The 21,309-nt window shown below is 36.6% G+C and overlaps 1 protein-coding gene across 9 annotated transcripts in view; it reads right to left on the bottom strand.

Annotated features, from left to right (window-relative positions):
* The window catches only part of UBR3 (ubiquitin protein ligase E3 component n-recognin 3), a 219,536-nt gene that overhangs the window by 64,308 nt on the left and 133,919 nt on the right, over positions 1 to 21,309 (bottom strand). For 6 of the 9 annotated variants that reach the window (XM_070580101.1, XM_070580104.1, XM_070580108.1 and 3 more), the window contains 4 exons: positions 15,637 to 15,770; positions 13,586 to 13,696; positions 3,182 to 3,394; positions 1,838 to 1,974 (listed from right to left, as the gene is read on the bottom strand). In XM_070580101.1, coding sequence (XP_070436202.1) covers positions 1,838 to 1,974; positions 3,182 to 3,394; positions 13,586 to 13,696; positions 15,637 to 15,770 — 595 coding nt within the window. The remainder of the gene's footprint in view (positions 1 to 1,837; positions 1,975 to 3,181; positions 3,395 to 13,585; positions 13,697 to 15,636; positions 15,771 to 21,309) is intronic. The other 3 variants (XM_070580103.1, XM_070580106.1, XM_070580109.1) reach the window with 1 other exon arrangement.

The raw sequence follows: 21,309 nt of genomic DNA, 5'->3' as shown, positions 1-21,309 counted from the left end.
TCTACAATCTTCTACAACATTACTATCACGATATTGTACAGAAGTTTTGTAAAACTTGAAACTTTGGCAAAATTAAATTATGTTCAATTTAGTTTTCACATAAAGCATATTCTACTGCAAATATGGAACAACTGGCAACTCTCCAGAAACAAAATGTTAAATTAACTGTTATATCTTTCCCCCAAAGCATTCTGGATAAATAACAGAAATAGTCTAGGAAGGTACAGACTAGAAAGTTACTTCCCAATCCATTAGATCCTTTTACATCAATCCAGGTCCAGCAACTGCAGTCTCAGACCAAAGACTAATGTTTCCTTATCTTAAGCTCTAACATGCTCGCTGCAACTTTCTATCTGGCTCTTTTTCTGTTCTAAACACTACATATAATTCATTTACTCTTTTGCTCTGCTCTGCTCCAGGAACAGGGCAGAGAATGGCCATAATGAACTGCATGCATGTACATATACATATACCTATGAAAGTTGAACATAGGAAAGGAAAAGGAGACTAGTAATTGAAAGAACACTAGAACTTGACTCAAGAGGTCTGAGTTCTAGCTCTACTCTGCCACTAATGTGCATGACTTCAAGTCACATTATCTCTCAAAATCTTATCTATTACAATACTATTTGGATAAAATACTAAGTATGCTTCTAGAAATATCCAGGGGTCTACAGTACTAGTTCTGGTAGAATGTGTTTTTGTTGTTGGTGCTATGGAGTCAATTCGAACTCCTAGCGACCCTATGCACAGCAGAGCAGAACCCTGCCTGGTCTTTTTTTTCCATCTTCGCACCTTCTGGCACTATGGCAGACAATGCTCTGCTGCTATTCACAGGGTTTTCATAGCCAATTTTTTCAGAAGTGGGTGACCAGGTCCTTCTTCCTAGTTTGCCTTAGTTTGGAAGCTCTGCTGAAACCCGTCCACCATGGGTGACATTTGTTGGTATTTGAAATACTGGCAGCCTAGCTTTCAGCATCACAGCAACAGGCAGCTACTATAGTACGACAACCGACAGACAGGTGGTATGGTTCCCTGACCAGGAAACAACCAGGGCAGCAGCAGTGAGAGTGCTGAGTCTTAACCACTAGACCACCAGGGCTGGCCAGAATGTGCTGACAAGTTTCTAACTGTGCCTGCTTCTCCTCTAGTTACTTGTTTTATCGTTCTCCATTTTCATTCAATTAAGTTTTCTGAAGTTCCTATTTGGAACTATTCCTTAGGTATTGGACACCTACTCAGTCAATTAGACTAACCCCAGCTAATGTGTAAGATGAGAGATATTTACCTGTAACTGTTTTCTTGAGCCCCCTGCTAGCTAGTAACAGAGACTTAGAGCATGCCTGATCTCTTGCTTCCTCTCTCTTATCTGATTTTCTAAACCTTCTGTATTCTTATAGGATATTACTAGATCTTTCACAAAACAAATTCTTCTTACTGTTTTTTTCTATAAATTAAAAGTGTTTAACGTATTACAATGTTTTAGTTCTCGGTATTATCACTTTTTGACAGAACTTGAACAGTGATTTCTTAAGAACCTTCATATATAATACATGCTTTGAGGTACCTATCTGTCCCAAAATGTTAATAATATACTTTCCCCACATATCCTATAATGCTTAGTGACAGTTATCCAAATATTTCATTAAAAAGAAAACTCTACAGAAAACAAAGAAAAACTACACATTTATAGCCTTCTAGGAGGTTCTAAGACTAGCTATAATTTCAATCAACATTAAAAATATGCAGCCTTAGTTCAAATAAATACAAATGACAATAAATAAAATAGAACCATTAATGATAAGTAAATATAAAAGTATATATCATATATACCTACCTAGCAACAGAATACATAAAGAGAAAATCATTGTCTGGTGAGCCCGGAGTCTTGCTATAGTCTCTATATTTCTTCTGAGTGGTATTTTTTATATCTTTCATTACAGATTCCATTTCTTTACTTAAGTTGGTTTCTGACTGTAAAAAATGCAAACATACCTATAAAGTTTATTTATATTCATTTCCTCTAATAATAGTCTAACACTACAATGTTTATCACATGAACACACTGGGAAATTAAAGTTACAAAGTCAAAACAGATGTACATTAGCTATCCACTATAAATATACTTAGTGCACAAAGATAAAACAGATCAAAAAATATTTTCTCTTATTTTAGGGATCTTTTATTCTAATTCTATATTGTGATTGGTAATACTATAATCCAACCATGAATTAACCACACAAACTATATTCTAAACAAATGACTGGATATCATTAAAATAATATTTTAGAATACTTTCCATGTTGACTAAAAACCTGACCTTCATTTAAGTTCATTTTTTTCAAAGACTAATATTGATGTCCCTTACTTTCAGCAAATTTTAAACACATAAAAATTTGAATTTACAAAGAAAAAAACACATAGATTCTAAAATTAGTCTTCAACTAGAAAATCTTTCTGAGCAGGTTTAAACTATGAATTTCTGTTTCAAAAGTCAAATATTCATATTCATCATAAATTTACTGCATAAACTAGGCACAGCTGTCACTTCCCTTTGGGACCATATCATTAAATCTACAATGAAGGTGAAATATTTAAGAATTTAAATCAAATAAATTCTACTGGATGGGATAAAAGATGGGTTCACGGACACCAAAATCCCACAGTAAAACAGACTGACTTATTGATGAATGGTTCAATCAAGTATACAATATTTTCTTTCTCTAATACACATTTTATGTATGTGTAATTAAATATTTACACACACATTTGTGTGTGTATGTGTAAATATATCTTCTTAATTCTAATATACCTGATGGGCATATTTTTTAATGATTAGATTGGACTTTATGTTGCAAGAGACATATATATAATTTGTTTGTTTGGCTTTGTTTTTAAATATTTAACATCTTAAAAGAGTCTAATCATATCTAACTTTACAAGATTTCATGATCTGGAAGATATATATTAAAACTATGACAATTTAGACTAAGGAAAAGTATAGCCTTTGGCATAATTTGTTCTATTACTCTCATTTTTGTTTTTAATAACCACAAACAGAAGAGAAAAACCTCCAAAAGCAATTTCTACTAAACGTATAAAGGTCCAGAGTAATTTAGAAACAGAACAAAAATGAAAGCTGAAAAGCAGAGCTGAGTTAGCCAGGATATTGCTGCCTTACACTGATGCTTACTGGGAAAGCTCCCGGTCGTCCCTGCAGCTCCTCCACTTCCTTTATGAGATCTTGTATGTTTTTGTTACTAGGACGTTGCCAAAGGTTATTTTCCACATTGCTTCCAGGATAACAAGGAAGAACACTGTTAGCAAACTGCCTACAGAGAGGACACGTGAATTCTCCTTTGTCCACTGAGAAGCCCTGAAGAACCTGGTCATTCTAAAAGATGAAATAAACATACAGATGTATGATGCACATCTTTACAGAAGAAAAAATTTACACCAGTACATTTTACAGTAAATAAATGAGCCATATAAAAAAAGACATCTCTAATAAACGTCATAAAAGCATAAAGAAAATCTCTAATTTAACTGTTGAAGCTTATCAAATCACTTCTTATGTCATGGCAATCATGCAACACTTGCCATCACCAACGAATTGCTTAAGTGAAACATTCAAATGATGTAACCAATTTGAAATGTGGATTTAAGACAAAGCACAACTCAAAAAGCAGGCCATGTTACAATGGGTCACCTTCCTCTTACCCCATGCTCCTCTTTTCATAATCTGTGAGTGACTACTGGGAAGATTCTCCCAGGGTCCATGTTCTTTAATGTCCGAAAGATAGCTTTTTGAGAGTAAATTAAGCCTAAAAAATGTGCTGTGTCTTTTTAAGGTGTCTAACTGCTGAACACAACTGATTGGAGTTTATGCATTGGGTTTGTTTAGGTTTAATGGATAAGGGAAAGATTTAGTTAGAGTCACTGAAGATTTTGGTACCTAGATCAGCTTTCCTCATTGCTCCAAGTCCTGCCATCCTCCTACGCAACTTCAGTATGCATGTGGACAACCAATGTTATATCTTAGTCCCGCAGCTCCTTGACCTCATCAGCTCCCATGGCTTTGACCTCCACTCTACTCCAGCATCTGTAACCATGACTACATCCTTGTGTAATGACCCAAAATTGTACATATCTGAAAACTGTCAAACATCTTACATGGTGACTACAAACTCCCATCTCCTTTACTCCCTTCTTTTTCTCCCAGTTTATCACGCCTTTCCTATCCTGACTACACATCATGATTTACCAGTTCAAAAACTCTCAAGCCAATACTTCTCATTCCCCTCCATATGTCCTTCCATCATACACACCTAACAAAACCTTCATACTAAATTAATCTAACGCATGACTTCTCCAATTCTGCACTCAAACTGAGTGCTGTTCGAGAAAACTAAAATAACTTCTTGCTACAGACTGTTTCCAACCTCAACTGAGCCCTCGATACTGCCTGGCAATCTTTCTCCAACATCTTATGAAGCACTCTCTCACCCAATTCCAAACCACCTCCCCAGCTGTCAAGTCCCTTCACCTACCCCAGCCCTGCCTCCTTTACTCTAGGAACATAAAGTTACACCTCCTGGCTCAGAAAAAAAGACAGTCATGGCAGCTCCTTCAGCTTCCTGCCTTCTCCCATCCCAAATATCTAATTAAGAAGTCCCATCAGTCCTTCCATCCACTTTCTTCCTTCTCCCTCTTTGCTAATATCTCCTAACTAGTCTCCCAACTAAACTGTTGCTACCTAATGTAATACTCTTACTCCCAATCAAAATCTTTCAGAGATCACCATCATCCCCCACCTTGATTCCTTCCTCCCCACCATGCTCCACACGCAATCTCTCACAAGTCCAGAAGACCCTTCTTCTGAATCTATTTCAGATCTCTAACTTCTTCTCCATCTCCACTGCCATCACTAAGCCCAAGCCACTATCATCTCTTACCTCCTAAATAATATCATCCCATTCTTTCTTACTTTCTTGCAATCCCACAACAATCCCTTACAATCTACACAACTGCCACAATGACCTTTCTGAACATGTCACACATCTTTGCTTAAGACTCTTTAATGGTTTTAATGGACTAATCTGTCTCAAGCCCAAATTCCCCATCAGGCCCTTTATGATATGACCCCTAATTACTTCTCCAGTCTTATCTCTGATCATTCAAGCACCTTACTTCATCAAATGTTCTGGCATTTGGCAGATGCTCCAATAAGACCCTGCATATACCTCATAACACTTAGCACATTTACTGCAACTGTTTATTTATTTCTCTATCTCACGCAATGCACAATAAGCTCCTTGAGGAAAGGAACTGCGCCTTATTCACTGTTGTGTCCTCAACGTCTATCACAGTATCTGGAACACTGTAGCACTGAAAACATATTTGTTGAAAGAATGACTGAATACAGAAGTATAAAAATTGTATAATGTGCTTAAGGAACTATTAATTAGCCTATTAATGCTGAATTGATGGAAGATAAAGCTAAAGCAACAGGTGAGCCCAGATCATGGAATGCCTTGAATACCATTCTGAAAAGAATAAACTTTACCCCACCAGGAAAAAGTCAGTAAAGGATTTTTAAGCCAATAATATATGTGATCAGATTTACATTTTAGAAGGATCAATACAGTAAATAAACTAGACTTGGAGTAAGGAAATTGATAAGAAAGAAACTACAGTAGTCAAGATGAGAGATGAAGGCATACAGAAAGAAGGAGAAGTGGGAATAATAAAGGCAGAACATATTCAAGTGAGATTTAGGAGATGGACTCAACAGAATTTAGGAAGTGACTGGATGTGAGAGTAAGGAAAAGGAAGAGAGAGAGATCCACCACTTCTGAGTTAGGAATTTGGGAATAGAGAGTAGACGATGCTATCATGTTGAGCCGAGAGAAAGGGAAAGACTGCAGCTACAGGGGAATGGAAGGTCAAGGGAAGGAATTTTGAACGGCAGATACTTGAGCATCTTTAAGAACTGAAAAGAAGGGACAGAACAGGCAGAAAAACTGAAGATACAGAAGAAAAAGAGGTTATTTACTGACAGATCAAGGCCCCTGAGGTGATGGGAGAAAAAGAATACTAGAGTAGAGCTGCAAAAATTATTTCTAAACAAGAGGAATACTCCCTCAAAAAGTAGAAAATGATCAAAGACAGTTGTATGAATTGATAAGTAATATCTACAGTCCACAACCCTAGTCTAAGCCACTATTATAGGAAACCAAAAATTTGTGGAACCACCAGTTCACTTAGTTGTATGATTTTTCTAGCAAGGTCAGCTGCCTGGGTCTAAAATTAAATGACTGGTATTGGGGCCGGCCCTGTGGCACAGCAGTTGAGTTTGGTGTGCTCTGCTTTCGCAGCCCAGGTTCATGGGTTCGGATCCCAGGTGAGAACCTACACCACTCGTCAGTCATGCTGAGACAGCGACCCACATACAAAACAGAGGAAGACTAACACAGATATTAGCTCAGGGCTAATCTTCCTCAAGCAAAAAAAGAGAAAGATCAGCAATGGATGTTAGGCCAAGGGTGAATCTTCCTCACCAAAAAGAAAGACTGGTATTAAAAGTAGAATGGGCATAGTACAAGAAGGTGCGGCTAGGAAGTGCTAATGCACTAGGAAAAATGCTAAGGGGTTAAAGGATTAGCGATCTTAACATCAGAAGCAAAACACACTAATGAGAATGAAAATAAGAGAATATGAAGAATAATCATATAAAAGAGATGATATGAGAGGATATTAAAGCTACTATTTCAGAGCTAGAGGAGCAATGTCTAAAATTACAGCCACAGAAGTCAGTTGCTGATGCGAAGTAAAGAAATTAAATCCCTGGAGATCTCGTCCAGATGGCAGTATAAGCAGACTGAAAACTGAAAACTGGATAAAAAGAAGCCCCACAATAAGGAACAGTCCTGACTGAGGTGGAAGAGGGAGAAATTCCTTCTGGAAAGAAAGAAGCCACCTTTGCGAGCTGCAGACCTTCACAGCTGGCCAGGCAGGAGCCACCCTAAGGTATGCAGCCCTCCCTGGAGAACTGGGGACCTTAGCAGGGGGACATTACCACTATAAGCATCCTTCAGACTCAGCACAACTGAGATGAGTGTCCTAATATTTGGCTTCACTGGCTATTAACTGCAACAGGGATAACCCCAGAAAAGCTATCAGACGAAAGTTGAAAATACCCAGCTCCTAAAGGGCCCATGCACAAATTCACCCATCTCAGAGAGCAACCTAAAATCACCAGAAAGAAGGTTCTTTTCCTCTGGTGAAAAGAGACTCACCTGGTAGGTTCTGGGTGCATCTCAGTGAGAGGTGAGACCTCTTCAGAAACTGAGACACTGGTGGCGGCCACTGTTGTGACCTAGTACTGGCAGACACAATTGAAGTTCTTCCCCTGGCCTGAGAGACCAGGGGTCTCCACACCCACTAGAGTGAAGATTTAATCCAGTTTAGCCAGGGTAGCCAGCGCCCTAGGGACCGGCCCCACGAAACAGCAAGCCCTCAGGCTACTTGTTGGCCTGCCAAGACTGGGTGGATTGATGTTCTGCAGGCAGGCGAGTGTGTCTGCCTCTGTGGGGCAGGGCCTGTGTGAGGACTAGGTGAACTGTGTGGGGCATGGGTGGAGAGGTGGGGGCCTCTGCAGTGGGGCGACTGGGTATACTCCAGGGGGTTGGGAAGCGTGAACAGACCAGGGCTGTGTTGACAGTGTGTGTGGACCTGTGAGGGTGGGACTTATCAGTAGTAGAAGACCTGTGCTTCATAAATAGCCACAAAGAGGATCGGGGCACCACCTTCCAAAGCCTGCAACAACTGGGTACTCCCATGCCTAGGGCCAGCCTCAGTCAGCTGCAATCCTAAGAGAGCTGACAACAGCCTTGCAGGCTTGAGGCCTACAGCAATTGTAAACCCCTGAGCCTAGCAACGAGCAACACTGGGTACCTATTCAATTATCAGGAAAACTGCCACAGGAGTGGGCTGTTAGACCTTGTAGCCAACGGTGCTGGGGTTCCCCAAACCCGATATACAAACAGCTGGCCAGGGAGGGAAAGACTAGACTTCCTGGGTACCTGCAGTAAGAGAGACCCTGCCACAGCAGAAGGACACAAGTAGCCCACACAGGGGTCACTCCTGGATCATCTGAACTGATGACAAGAGGGAAGCACACCGCTGGGCCTCAAAAGGCATCTCTTACATAAGGCCACTTCTCCAAGATCAGGAGACATGGCTAACTCACCTAATAGACAGATATAAGCAAAGAGAAAGAGGCATAATGAGGAGGCAAAGGGATACATTCCAAGCAAGGGAAGAGGACAAAACCCCAGAAAAAGAACTATGTGAAATAGAAATAAGTGACTTACCTGACAAAGAGTTCAAACAAAAACTCGTAAGGATACTCACTGATATTGGGAGAAGACTGGATGAACACAGTGAGAAAAAAGAATTGGAAAATATAAAAAAGAACCAATGAGAAATGAATAATACAATATTGGAAATGAAAAATTCACTACAGGGACTCAATAGCAGAGTAGATGATACAGAAGAATGGATCAGTGAGCTGAAAGAAAGGCTAGAGGAAATCACCCAAGTTGAACAGATAAAAGAAAAAAGAATTAGACAGAATGAGAACAGTCTAAGGGAAATCTGGGACAATATCAAGTGCACTAACATTCGTATTATAGGTGTCCCAGAAGGAGAAGAGAGAGACAAAGGGCAGAGAATCCATTTGAAGAAATAATAGCTGAAAACTTTCCTAACCTAAGGAAGGAAACAGACATCCAAGTAGAGGAAGCACAGAAAGCACCAAACAAGATGAACACCAAAATGCCCACACAGAGACACATTATAATTGAAACATCCAAAATTAAAGATAAAGAGAGAATCCTAAGAGCGGCAAGAGAAAGGCAACAAGTGACATACAAAGGAAAGCACATAAGGCTATCGGTGGACTTCTCAGCCAAAACCCAACAGGCTAGAAGAGAGTGGCACAACATATTTAAAGTGCCAAAAGGAAAAAACCTACAGCCAAGAATACTTTATCCAGCAAGGTTATCATTCAAAATGGAAGGAGAGATAAAGAGCTTCCCAGAGAAGCAAAAATTAAAGTTTATCACCAAGAAACCAGTTATACAAGAAATGCTAAAGGGACTTATTTAAGTGGGAAAGAGAAGACCACAAATAGGAATAAGAAAATTACCTAAAAAAAGCAAGCAATAAAATCCCTGGTAAAGGCAAAAATACAGTAAAGGTAGCAGATCAACCACCTATGAAGATAATATGAAGGTTAAAAGACAAAAGTACTAAAACTACCTGTTTCAATGATAAGAGGGTAATGGATAGACACACACAAAACAAGAGATCAGATATGATTTCAAAAAGATACAATGTGGAGCCGGCCCCAGGGTTTTGCTGGTTCGGATCCTGGGCACAGACATGGCACCATTCATCAGGCCACACTGAGGCAGCATCCCACATAGCACAACCAGAAGGACCTACAAGTAGAATATACAACTATGTACTGGGGAGCTTCGGGGAAAAAGAAAAAAAAAAGAAAATTGGCAACAGATGCTAGCTCAGGTGCCAATCTTTGAAAAATAAAATAAAATGTGGGAAGAGGGTAGTAAAAGAGTAGAGCTTTTAGAAAGAGGTCAAGCTAAAGAGACTATCAACTCAATATAGGTTGCTAGATATATAGAATATTATATAGGAACCTCGTGATAACCACAAACCAGAAACCTATGATAAGTAAACTAATGAGTAAGAGGAAAGAAATCAAACATATTACTAAAGAAAGCCATCAAACCACAAATAAAGAGAGCAAGAGAAGAATAAAGATTCAGAGAAGAACTACTAAAACATGCAAAAAAAGTAACAAAATGGCAATAAATACATTTTTGTCAATGGCTACTTTAAATGTCAATGGACTAAACGCTCCAATCAAAAGGCATAGGGTGGCCAATTGGATAAAAAAAATAAGACCCATATATATGCTGCATACAAGAGACACACTTCAGACCTAAAGACACTCACAAACTGAAAGTGAAAGGATGGAAAAAGATACTCCATGCAAATGGCAAAGAACAGGAAGCAGGGGTTGCAATACTTGTATCAGACAAAATAGACTTTAAAACAAAAACTGTAACGAGACAAAGAAGGGCACTACAGAATGATAAAGGGAACGATCCAACAAGAGGATATAACACTTATAAGTATCTATGCACCCAAAATAGGAGCACCTAAATATATAAAGCAATTATTAACAGACGTAAAAGGAGAAATAGTAACACAATAATAATAGGGGACTTTAATGCACCTAAAGGAACTGGAACAAAAAAAGAACAAACAAAGCCCCAAATCAGCAGAAGGAAAGAAATAATAAAAATCAGAGCAGAAATAAACAAAATAGACACTAAAAAAAAAAAAAGAAAAATTAATGAAACCAAACACTGGTTCTTTGAAAACATAAAGAAAATTGGCAAACCTTTGGCTAGACTCACCAAGAAAAAAAGAGAGAAGGCTCAAACAAATAAAATCAGAATGAAAGAGGGGAAATAAGAATGGACACCTCAGAAATACAAAAGATTAAAGAGAATACTATGAAAAGCTATATGCCAACAAATTTGATAATCTAGAAAAAATGGATAAATACTTAGAACCAGACAACCTTCCAAAACTGGATCAAGAAGATGTAGAGAATTTGAATAGACCAATCACCAGTAAAGAGATCGAAACAGTAATCAAAAACCTCCCAAAAAATAAAAGTCCAGGACCAGATGGCTTCCCTGGTGAATTCTACCCAACATTCAAAGAAGAGTTAATACCTATCCTTCTCAAATTCTTCCAAAAAACTGAAGAGGAAGGGAAGCTTCCTAACTCCTTCTACAAAGCCAACATTATCCTGATACCCAAACCAGACAAGGGCAACACAAAAAAAGAAAATAACAGGTCAGTATTACTGATGAACGAGGATGCAAAAATCCTCAACAAAATACTAGCAAATAGAATACAACAACACATTAAAAAGATCACACATGATGATCAAGTGGGTTTTATTCCAGGGATGCAGGGATGGTTCAACATCCACAAATCAATCAACATGATACACCACATTAACAAAATGAAGAATAAAAATCACATGATCATCTCAATAGATACAGAGAAAGCATCTGACAAGATACAGCAACCATTTATGATAAAAACTCTAAATAAAATGGGTATAGAAGGAAAATACCTCAACATAATAAAGGCAATATATGACAAACCCACAGCTAACATCATTCTCAGTGGAGAAAAACTGAAAGCTATCCCTCTAAGAACAGGAACCAGACAAGGATGCCCACTTTCACCACTCTTATTTAACATAATATTGGAAGTCCTAGCCAGTGCAATCAGGCAAGAAAAAGAAATAAGAGGGATCTAAATTGGAAAAGAAGAAGTGAAACTGTCACTATGTGCAGACAACATGATTTTATATATAGAAAACCCTAAAGAAGACGCTAAAAAACTTTTAGAAATAATAAATGAATACAGTCAAGTCACAGGATACAAAATCAACATATAAAAATCAGCTGTGTTTCTACATACTAACAACAAAGTAGCAGAAAGAGAAATTAAGAATACAATCCCATTTACAACTGCAATAAAAAGAATAAAATGCCTGGGGATAAACTTAACCAAAGAGGTGAAAGATCTGTACACCAAAAACTATAAAACATTGTTTAAAGAAATTGAAGAAGACAGAAAGAAATGGAAAGATATTCTGTGCTCTTGGATTGGAAGAATTAACATAGTTAAAATGTCCATACTTCCTAAAGAAATCTATAGATTCAATGCAATCCCGATCGAAGTCCCAACAACATTTTTCACAGAAATACAACAAAGAATCCTAAAATTTATATGGAACAAGAAAAGATTCCAAATAGCCAAAGGAATCCTGAGGAAAAAGAACAAAGCTGGAGGTGTCACACTCCCTGATTTCAAAATATACTACAAATCTATAGTAACCAAAACAGTACAGTACTGGCACAAAAACAGACACACAGATCAATGGGACAGAATTGAGAGCCCAGAAATAAACCCACACATATATGGACAGCTAATTTTCGGCAAGAGAGCCAAGAGCATACAATGGAGAAAGAAGAGTCTCTTAATAAATGGTGTTGGGAAAAGTGGACAGCCACATGTAAAAGAATGAAAGTAGACCATTACCTTACACCATCCACAAAAATCAACTCAAAATGGATTAAAGACTTGAATGTAAGACCTGAAACCATGAAACTTCTAGAAGAAAACATAGGCAGTACATTCTTTGACATCAGTCTTAGAAGCATATTTTCAAGTACCATGTGTGACTGGGCAAGGGAAACAAAAGAAAAAAGAAACAAATGGCACTACGTCAAACTAAAGAGCTTCTGCACAGCAAAGGAAACCATCAACAAAATGAAAAAGACAGCCTAACAATTGGAAGAAGATATTTGCAAACCATATATCAGATAAGGGGTTAATATCCAAAATACATAAAGAGCACATACATCTCAACAACAAAAAAACCATCAACCCAATTAACAAATGGGCAAACAATCTGAACAGAGATTTCTCCAAAGAAGATATACAGATGGCCAACAGGCCCATGAAAACATGTTCAACATCATTAACTATCAGGGAAATGCAAATCAAAACTACAATGAGATATCACCTCACTCTGGTCAGAATAGCTATAATTAACAAGACAGGAAATAAGTGTTGAAGAGGACGTGGAGAGAAGGCAACCCTTGTAAACTGCTGGTGGGAGTGTAAACTGGTGCAGCCACTATGAAAAACAGTATGGAGTTTCCTCAGAAAATTAAGAATAGATCTACCATATGATCCAGCTATTCCACTGCTGGATATTTATTCAAAGAACTAGAAAACACTAATGCATAAAGATACATGCACCCCTATGTTCACTGCAGCATTATACACAATAGCCAAGACTTGGAAGCAACCTAGGTGCCCACCAAGGGACGAATGGATAAAGAAGATGTGGTATATACATAATGGACTACTACTCAGTCATAAGAAATGATGAAGTCCCGCCATTTATGAAAACACAGATGGACGTTGAGGGTATTATGCTAAGTGAAGTAAGTCAGAGGGAGAAAGTCAAATACCATATGATCTCACTCATAAGTAGAAGACAAAAACAACGACAAACAAACACATAGCAACAGAGACTGGATTGGTGGTTACCAGAGGGGAGGGGGGAGGGTGAAAGGGTGATTAAGCACACTGGTGTGGTGATGGATTTTAATTAGTCTTTGGGTGGTGAACATGATGTAATCTACACAGAATTTGAAATATATTACAATGTACATCTGAAAGTTATATAATGTTATAATTCAATGTTACTGAAATAAAATAAATTTAAAAAGAAATTAAATCCTTGAAGTTGAAGAGGCCAAGGAATTATGAGGCTCGATAGCTCAAATGACAATCAAAGTCACCCAAGATGAACTGGCATGTATACACTGTAAAAACATTTACTACCTGGAAAGATACGTACACTTTCATGAAAATGTTTCAGTCAACTTACCCGTAATGATTCCATGTAAGATTTATGACAATCTATATGTAATGTGTGGCCACAGGTCTGCACATAAACACCTCCTTCCCAGCCAATTGATACTGCCAAGAGACAAGAACTCTTAAAAAAAAAAAAGACAAAATACAATTAATTTTAAAGAAGTATAAACAAATTTAAATATATTCACATAAAGTTCTACATGATGTTCACTTTATGTTGCATTTCTCAGAATATATCCTCATCAAGTGACACATGACTGTACACAAAAGTATTAATGTAGAAATAAAATCTCACAATCACTAACAAAAACACGACAGAGATTCAGTCCAGTTCAGAGCCTTTTTACAAAGAAGATTTTTTTTCTAGAAATGAAATATTATTCTGACTGCAAGAAAGAGATACCTCACTGTTTCTCTCCTTTATTAGATCTCACCTTCCCTCAAAATTATTTTGCTCTTAAGTCTGAGTTATATTTTGATTAAGTTATTTTTCTTTTCTATTTGGCTTTGAGATTCATCTTTTTGATCAATCATTTACTCTAAAGTGATTCAAAATGATAAAATTAAAAGGATTATGGCAAGAAAAAATTCTAAGTAAAAGTAATAGCAAGTTTCTGCAAAAGCAGAACTTAGCACATAATTTAATGATTTTCTTCAAAATGAAAATACTTATTGGTACGTAATTAATAAAGTAATATATATATATGCTGCAAAAAATTTGAACAATAAAGAATAAAGAAAAAAGTGTGAAAGTGTATATGTGCATACATATGTACACGTACACACACACACACAGGCTTCTTTCTCCAAATAATTATAATTTCATTGTAAAGCCTCTGAAAATATATGGAAGCATAGTTCTCATCACCTAACCCAAATTGGCTAATAAGGCCTAACCTGAGCCCTCCTAAATGGGCTAGTTTAAATATTAAAAACACCAATTTACATATACACTGACCTTTATTATATACAAAGAGATCTAAAGAAATTTCTAGCCTGGTGGGTTATTGCATGAAAGACCATTACAAGCCCTATTTTCCAGATGAGGAAATTGAGTCTTAGCTTATTTATTTGGCCAAGCTCATATTGCTAAGAAATGGCAGAATCAGGACCAAACCCCAGTTTTTCTGTTCTGGGATTCTTCCTACTCCACACAACACCCCCCTAACTAGAGCCATCAGCTCCTCCAGAATCCTCAGTCCAGACCATTGAACTACACTCTACTCTGACTCTTATTACTAGGTCAGTTACTGTTTATTCTAATTAAATATTCTGTCTTCCACCTATCCCACTAGTTTCTTCCATTTAAACCAGTGCATTGTGGGCAAGCAAGAATTACATTTGGGAATCTGTCAAGAAAATCATCTCATATAGCTAACTAAAAATAAAGCTTTATTTATTTTTTGAGAATTTTAAGTTATTAACATATGTTTACTTAATTCAAGATACAGTAGATCCAAACCCAACAGATCCCATTTGATAATCCACTCAGGAAACATTAAAAGCGGTACAGAAATTATACAAACAAGCTAATGCTGCTGCTACTAAATAAATAAAGTTGATCTTCCCAACACTTTTAACACTAGAGTGCTAGAGCTCCTAGATGCAAAGAGCTGGAAAAAAAAAATCTATCAAGTTCACAAGAAACCACGGAAGTCATAAATTAAATCTGCCCTTAATTTACACTTAAAAAGCATCATGAGATTTTATTGTATATCTTTAAAGACGTTAAAAAAGGAGGCAAAAATCTTCATAAAATATTCATGCCACATCTAAAAGTTTTTATAGAGTTAATACTTATTATTCCATTGAATTGAATTTGTATACCTCACGATATTCACCATTTAAAACAAAGGTATTACATTTATAACCTGAAATTTGTATTTATTAACAGATTTCCATTTATTTACTATCTACATATTAATTTTTTTCCTAATAGACTTGCAGATTCCAAATCAGAATGATATCTGGCAGGAAAAAAAATATATAAAGTAACACTCCAAAGGGAAATAATCCTCAGTTTTGCAGACAAAAATACTATTCAATAAAAAGAGTACTTACGTCCTTAAAATAACGCTGCAATAATGAAAGCCTCACGTCATGAACTGCTGCACATGTATCCCAAGGGTAAATCTGCTCTTCTTCAGTGATAGGCAACTTTTTTGGTTCAATGTTGTCACGGCACTGCCCCAAAACTACATTCACAACAGAGAGAAGGGCTCATTAAACCAACATATATATCCGATTCGCAAAGCTTCATTAAGTTTTCCACTATTAGAATATTTTTAAAGACCTAAAAACTAAAACGGTATTCCAGTTTTCTCCTACAGAATAGATAAAGCTTCAAATACGCCAATATTTATTTTTTAAAAAAACACTAAAATATGACTATAAACTCATGGATGGATGTCGAATGATTTCCAAAATCTGTCCACTAAAAAAGCCTAGAAGGTATGACTCTCCAGTATCAATAAACTTTATTTCTAAATATATTATTTTTTACTTAAAGGAAACAGATACTTGGATAAAAAGCTGAGTCCAGGGTTGGAAAAAGTGCACGGTGAGCCTGGAACTGTGTGTAATAAAGAGCAAGGAGGTATTCAAACACTGAGGAAGCAGGTCATAAGGACCTAAAGGAGTTACAGATAACACATTCATTCAAGCAATGAACATCACGTAAAAGAGTAAATTGTTAGAGTCTCAATGTATCATCCCAAAGGTTACCTACCACCTCAACCAAGCGATCAAACTTGGCTGGCATCACCAATAATGGGACAAGCTGTCTCTATGAGCCTCCTGATGTGATGCAATGCAAAGGAACATCATCTGTATAATGCCATTGACAAAAATGTTTAACTTGAATCTAATAATAAGGAAATAATCACACAAATCCAGAAAATGAGACATTCTACAGAAAAACTGAGCTGGACTCTTCAAAATTTTAAAAAGCAGCTGGAGAAACTGTTCTAGATTAAAGGAGACCAACAAGAAATGACTAAATGCAATACGTGATCTTTGGTTGCTTCTTAGATCAAGAAAAGAAAACACCTGCTTTAAAAAATACTGGGACAATTGGGAGAATTTGAACATAGAACATTAGATGCTTTTAATATTAAATTTCTTGGGTATGATAATTTACTGTGGCAATATAAAAGAATATCCTTGTTCTTAGGAGATACATTCTGAAGTATTTAGGGACAAAATGTCATGCTGTCTGCAATTTTCTTCTGAAAAGTATGTGTGTGTGTGTGTGTGTGTGTGTGTGTGTGTAGATGAGAGAGAGAAAAACAAACAGGGCAATTCATTAACAATAAGTGAGTGTAGGTGAAGAGCATTCAACTTTTCTGTATATATAAAACTTTTCAAAACGAAAAGCTAGGGGGAAAAGTATACAGCAAAAGGGGATAAAAACCTAAGATTTTATAACTGTAAAATATCAAAGCACAAAAAAGGGAGTGGGGATATAAACATACAGTGCCACACATTACTATAAGACTCAATATGCATGGGAAAAGCCATTCTTAGGGAAGGGACTATCAGGTGGATCACTGGGGGCCCCAACTTTTGAAGAGACTTATAGCAGCAGCAGCAGAAAGAAGAGACAGAAGCAGGTAGATGCTAGCAACTAAAATATAATTAGTTACGATGTATAATCCTTTTAATATGCTGCTGGATTTGGTTTGCCAGGATTTTCTTGAAGATTTTTACATCTGTATTCATAAGGGATATTGGTCATTCATTTTCTTTTCTCATGATGTCTTTACCTGGCTTTGGTATAACGATAATGCTGGCCTCACAGTATGAATTAGAAAAAAAAAAAAAAGAGAGGGAATACTTCCTAACAAGTTTGAGAAAGACTGGAGTTAATTCTTTAAATGTTTGGTAGCATCACCAATGAAGCTACCTAGTAATGGGCTTTTATTTGTTGAGAAGTTCTTGATTACTGATTCAATCTCTTTACTTACTTAAAGTCTGTTCAAATTTCCTATTTCTTTGTGAGTAATTTTTGGTAGTCTGTGTGTTTCTAGGAACTTATCCATTTCACCTAGGACATCAAAGTTGCTGGTGCAAAATTGTCTGTAACATTCTCTTAGTCTTTTTTATTTGTTAAGGTCTGTAGTAATGTCCCTACTGTCATTTCTGATTTTAGTTATTTGTGTGGTCTCTTTCTTTCTTAGTCAGTCTAGCTAAAAAATTGGTCAATTTTGTTGATATTTTCAAGGAGTCAACTTTTGGTTTAGCTGATTCTCTCTATTGTTTTCCTGTTTTCTATTTCATTTACCTCTGCTTTAATCTTTATTATTTCTTTCCTTCTGCTAGCTTTGGGTTCAGCTTGCTCTTTCTTTTCCAGTTCCTTCAAGTGTAAAGTTGGGTTATTGATTTGGGATCTTCTCTTTTTGATGAGGAAAACTGGCCCTAAGCTAACATCTCTCACTAATCTTCCTCTTTCAGCTTGAGGAAGACTGACCCTGAGCTAACATCTGTGCCAGTCTTCCTCTATTTTGTATGTGGGATGCCACCACAGCATGGCTTGACAAGCAGTGTGTAGGTCTAAGCCCAGGATGTGAACCCATGAACCCCAGGCTGCCAAGCAGAGTATGCAAACTTAATCACTACACCACCGGGCTGGCCTGGACTTCTTTTATAATGTAAGCATTTACAGCTATAAATTTCCCTCTGCGCACTGTCATCACTGCATGCCATAGGTTTTGGTATGTTGTGTTTTCATTTTCATTTATCTCAAAGTATTTTCTAATTTCACTTGTAATTTCTTCTTTGACTCATTGGTTGTTTAAGAATGTGTTCCTTAATTTCCACATCTTTGTGAACTTTCCAGTCTTCCTTCTGTTATTGATTTCTAGTTTCATTCTATTGTGGTTGAAGAAGATATGTGAGATGATTTTAATCTCTTTAAATGTATGGAGACTTGTTTTGTGGCCTAATATATGGGCTATCTTGGAGAATGTTCCATGCACAATTGAGAAAAATATGTACTCTACTATTGTTGGATAGAGTGGTCTATAAAAGTTTGTTAGATCTAATTGATTTACAGTATTGCTCAAGTGTTTTATTTCTTTTTTTGATCTTCTTTCTGTCTAGTTTTCTATCTAATAATAAAAGTAGGGCACTGAAGTCTCGACCTATTATTATAAAACTATCAATTTCTCCCTTCAATTCTGTCAATTTTTGCTTCATATATTTTGGGTCTCTTCTGTCTGGTGTGTATGTCTCTAATTGTCATATTTTCTTGAAGGATTGACACATTTATCAACATAAACTAATATCCTTCTTGTCTCTTGTAAAAATTTTTGACTTAAAATCTACTGTGTCTGCTATTAGTATAGCCACTCCAGCTTTCTTTTGTTACTATTTGCATGGAATATCTTTTCTCATCCTTTCACTTTCAACCTATTTGTGTTTTTGGACCTAAAATGTCTCCTACAGAGAGTCTATTCAAGTATTCTTTATCCATTCTGTCAATCTCTGCCTTTTAATTGGAGAGTTTAATGAATTTATATTTCAAGTAATTACTAATTTACAAGGCCTTATTTCTGTCATTTTGCTATTTATTTTCTATATGTTCCTCAATTTGTCCATTACTGCCTTCTTTTGTGATTAATTGAATTTTCTAGCATACCATTTTGATTCCTTGCTTGTCTCTTTTTCTTTTCATTTTCTTTTCTTTTTTAATTTTTTCTTAAGTGGTTACCTTGGGGATTATAATTAACACCTTCACTTTCTAACAATCAAGTTTGAATTAACATCAAGTTAGTTTCAATAGTATACAAAAATCTCTGCTCCTTTATAGCTACACCTCCCCTCCCCTCTCCACCCTTTATGTTTTTATCTAAATGACTGCATTTTTCTACAGATGAGAACATTGGTACTTGATTTAAAAATCTCAATCTGCAGTTCTTTCAGATTTAGTTCCTTCTTACTACATATATATATATATATATATATATATATATTTTTTTTTTTTTTTTAAGATTTTATTTTTTTCCTTTTTCTTTCCAAAGCCCCCTGGTACATAGTTGTATATTCTTCGTTGTGGGTCCTTCTAGTTGTGGCATGTGGGACGCTGCCTCAGCGTGGCTTGATGAGCAGTGCCATGTCTGCGCCCAGGATTCGAACCAACGAAACACTGGGCCGCCTGCAGCAGAGCGCGCGGACCCAACCACTCAGCCACAGGGCCAGCCCCTACATCTATTTTTTAAAGAACTATGAAGATAAAAACACTGACTTTAACTTTGGACTTTAAATTTTGCAAAGATTATGAGGATTAATAGAATGGAAAGATTACTAATATTGTATTCTTCTCCTATGGAGAACTGAAGCTCCCAAAATGACGAATATTTACAACAGGCATTCTGCACAATAGTGAGACGGGATATAAATCAACACCTTTAGACCTTATCACAACTGCTATAAAGGCTCTTGATTTAAGCACTGTTCTGAAGGGTTCCTAATCTAAGGTCTGTAACTCAGCACAAGTCAAATGTTAGACTAAGGGGAGAAAGCATGGGACTTTTCCTTGCTACATGGTTTCAAGAACAAGCCAACAAAGAATCTGTGGATACAAAAAGGATCTAGAGCAACAATCACACCTCGCACCCAGACTGTGGTCTCTAAATACCATTTTCTACTAAAAAAAAAAATAAGACTCTTAGAGAAATGGCTGATTTCAGGGCAGGAAATGTATCAGACAAATATGGTATAACATGCCATACCAGAAAATGTAAAATCTCAAGTCTACAAGGTTTATGTCAAAAGGACTCAGGAGATAACTTGAAGAGGCTCTCACTGAACAAAGATGGAAGAACGTGAGCTGAACAAGAATTAACTGCAACAGAGTTCTTAATGATACAAAAAGTACTAATTAATTATTTTTGGAAAGTGCTAAAGAACCACTACCTCAATATTTTGAGGACTAGTAAATAACGGGAAAGAATACACTCTGTATTCTGCCTTTCATGTACAATCTATACCTCAGAGTAACCAAATAGTTGATGAGGTGAAATTTCTTTTATAGAAGCATTTCAGCTAATAAAGAAACATGAAAGAGATTTTGTGATCCTTGATGAACTGGTGAATCTAGGCACTAATCATCGTGCACGGCTAATATCTCAGAGAGAAAACAGGGTGGACAGAGAGGAACATGTTAAACATCAGCGGATACGTTCAGCAACATCCAAAAATGCTCTTCAATAACCCAACTTCTTCAAAAAGTAAGATGCATTGGGGGGGGGGGGGGGGCGACGACAAGGGAGATAAAAAGGGAATCTATTAATTAAAAGAGTACACGGGGACCCTACAATTATAAATAAATTAATTAAACAAAGTAAATTAGAAATGATCGGGGAATTTTGAACACTGACCAGGTGTTTGATGGTTCTGAGGAAGTAATCACTTAGGGGTGACTGTGGTTATGTTTAAAAACAAGTCCTGTCTTTTTAACAGAAACAGTGAAGTATTTACAGATGACATTACACGATGTCTAGAATCTGTTTCAAAATAATTCTAGAGAGAGGGAATACGTAAGATTAACCACAAGTTAATCACCGTTAAGACTGATGGGGACGTGGAAGTTCATTTTATTAGTCTCTTTACTTTAGCATATAATTAAAATTTTCCATATTCAAACGTAAAAAGAAAAAGAGAAGAGATCTAAATAAAGAAGTCAGAAGTAAGGAAAAAGTAAAGAGTGGTAAAAGGCGGGAGGATATCAGTGAC

The sequence above is a fragment of the Equus przewalskii genome, chromosome 17 (assembly GCF_037783145.1).
Source record: "Equus przewalskii isolate Varuska chromosome 17, EquPr2, whole genome shotgun sequence".
NCBI classification, from domain to species: Eukaryota; Metazoa; Chordata; class Mammalia; order Perissodactyla; family Equidae; genus Equus; species Equus przewalskii.
The sequence above is the reverse complement of the archived record's forward strand: the minus strand, read 5'-3'. Positions and strand labels throughout refer to the sequence as shown.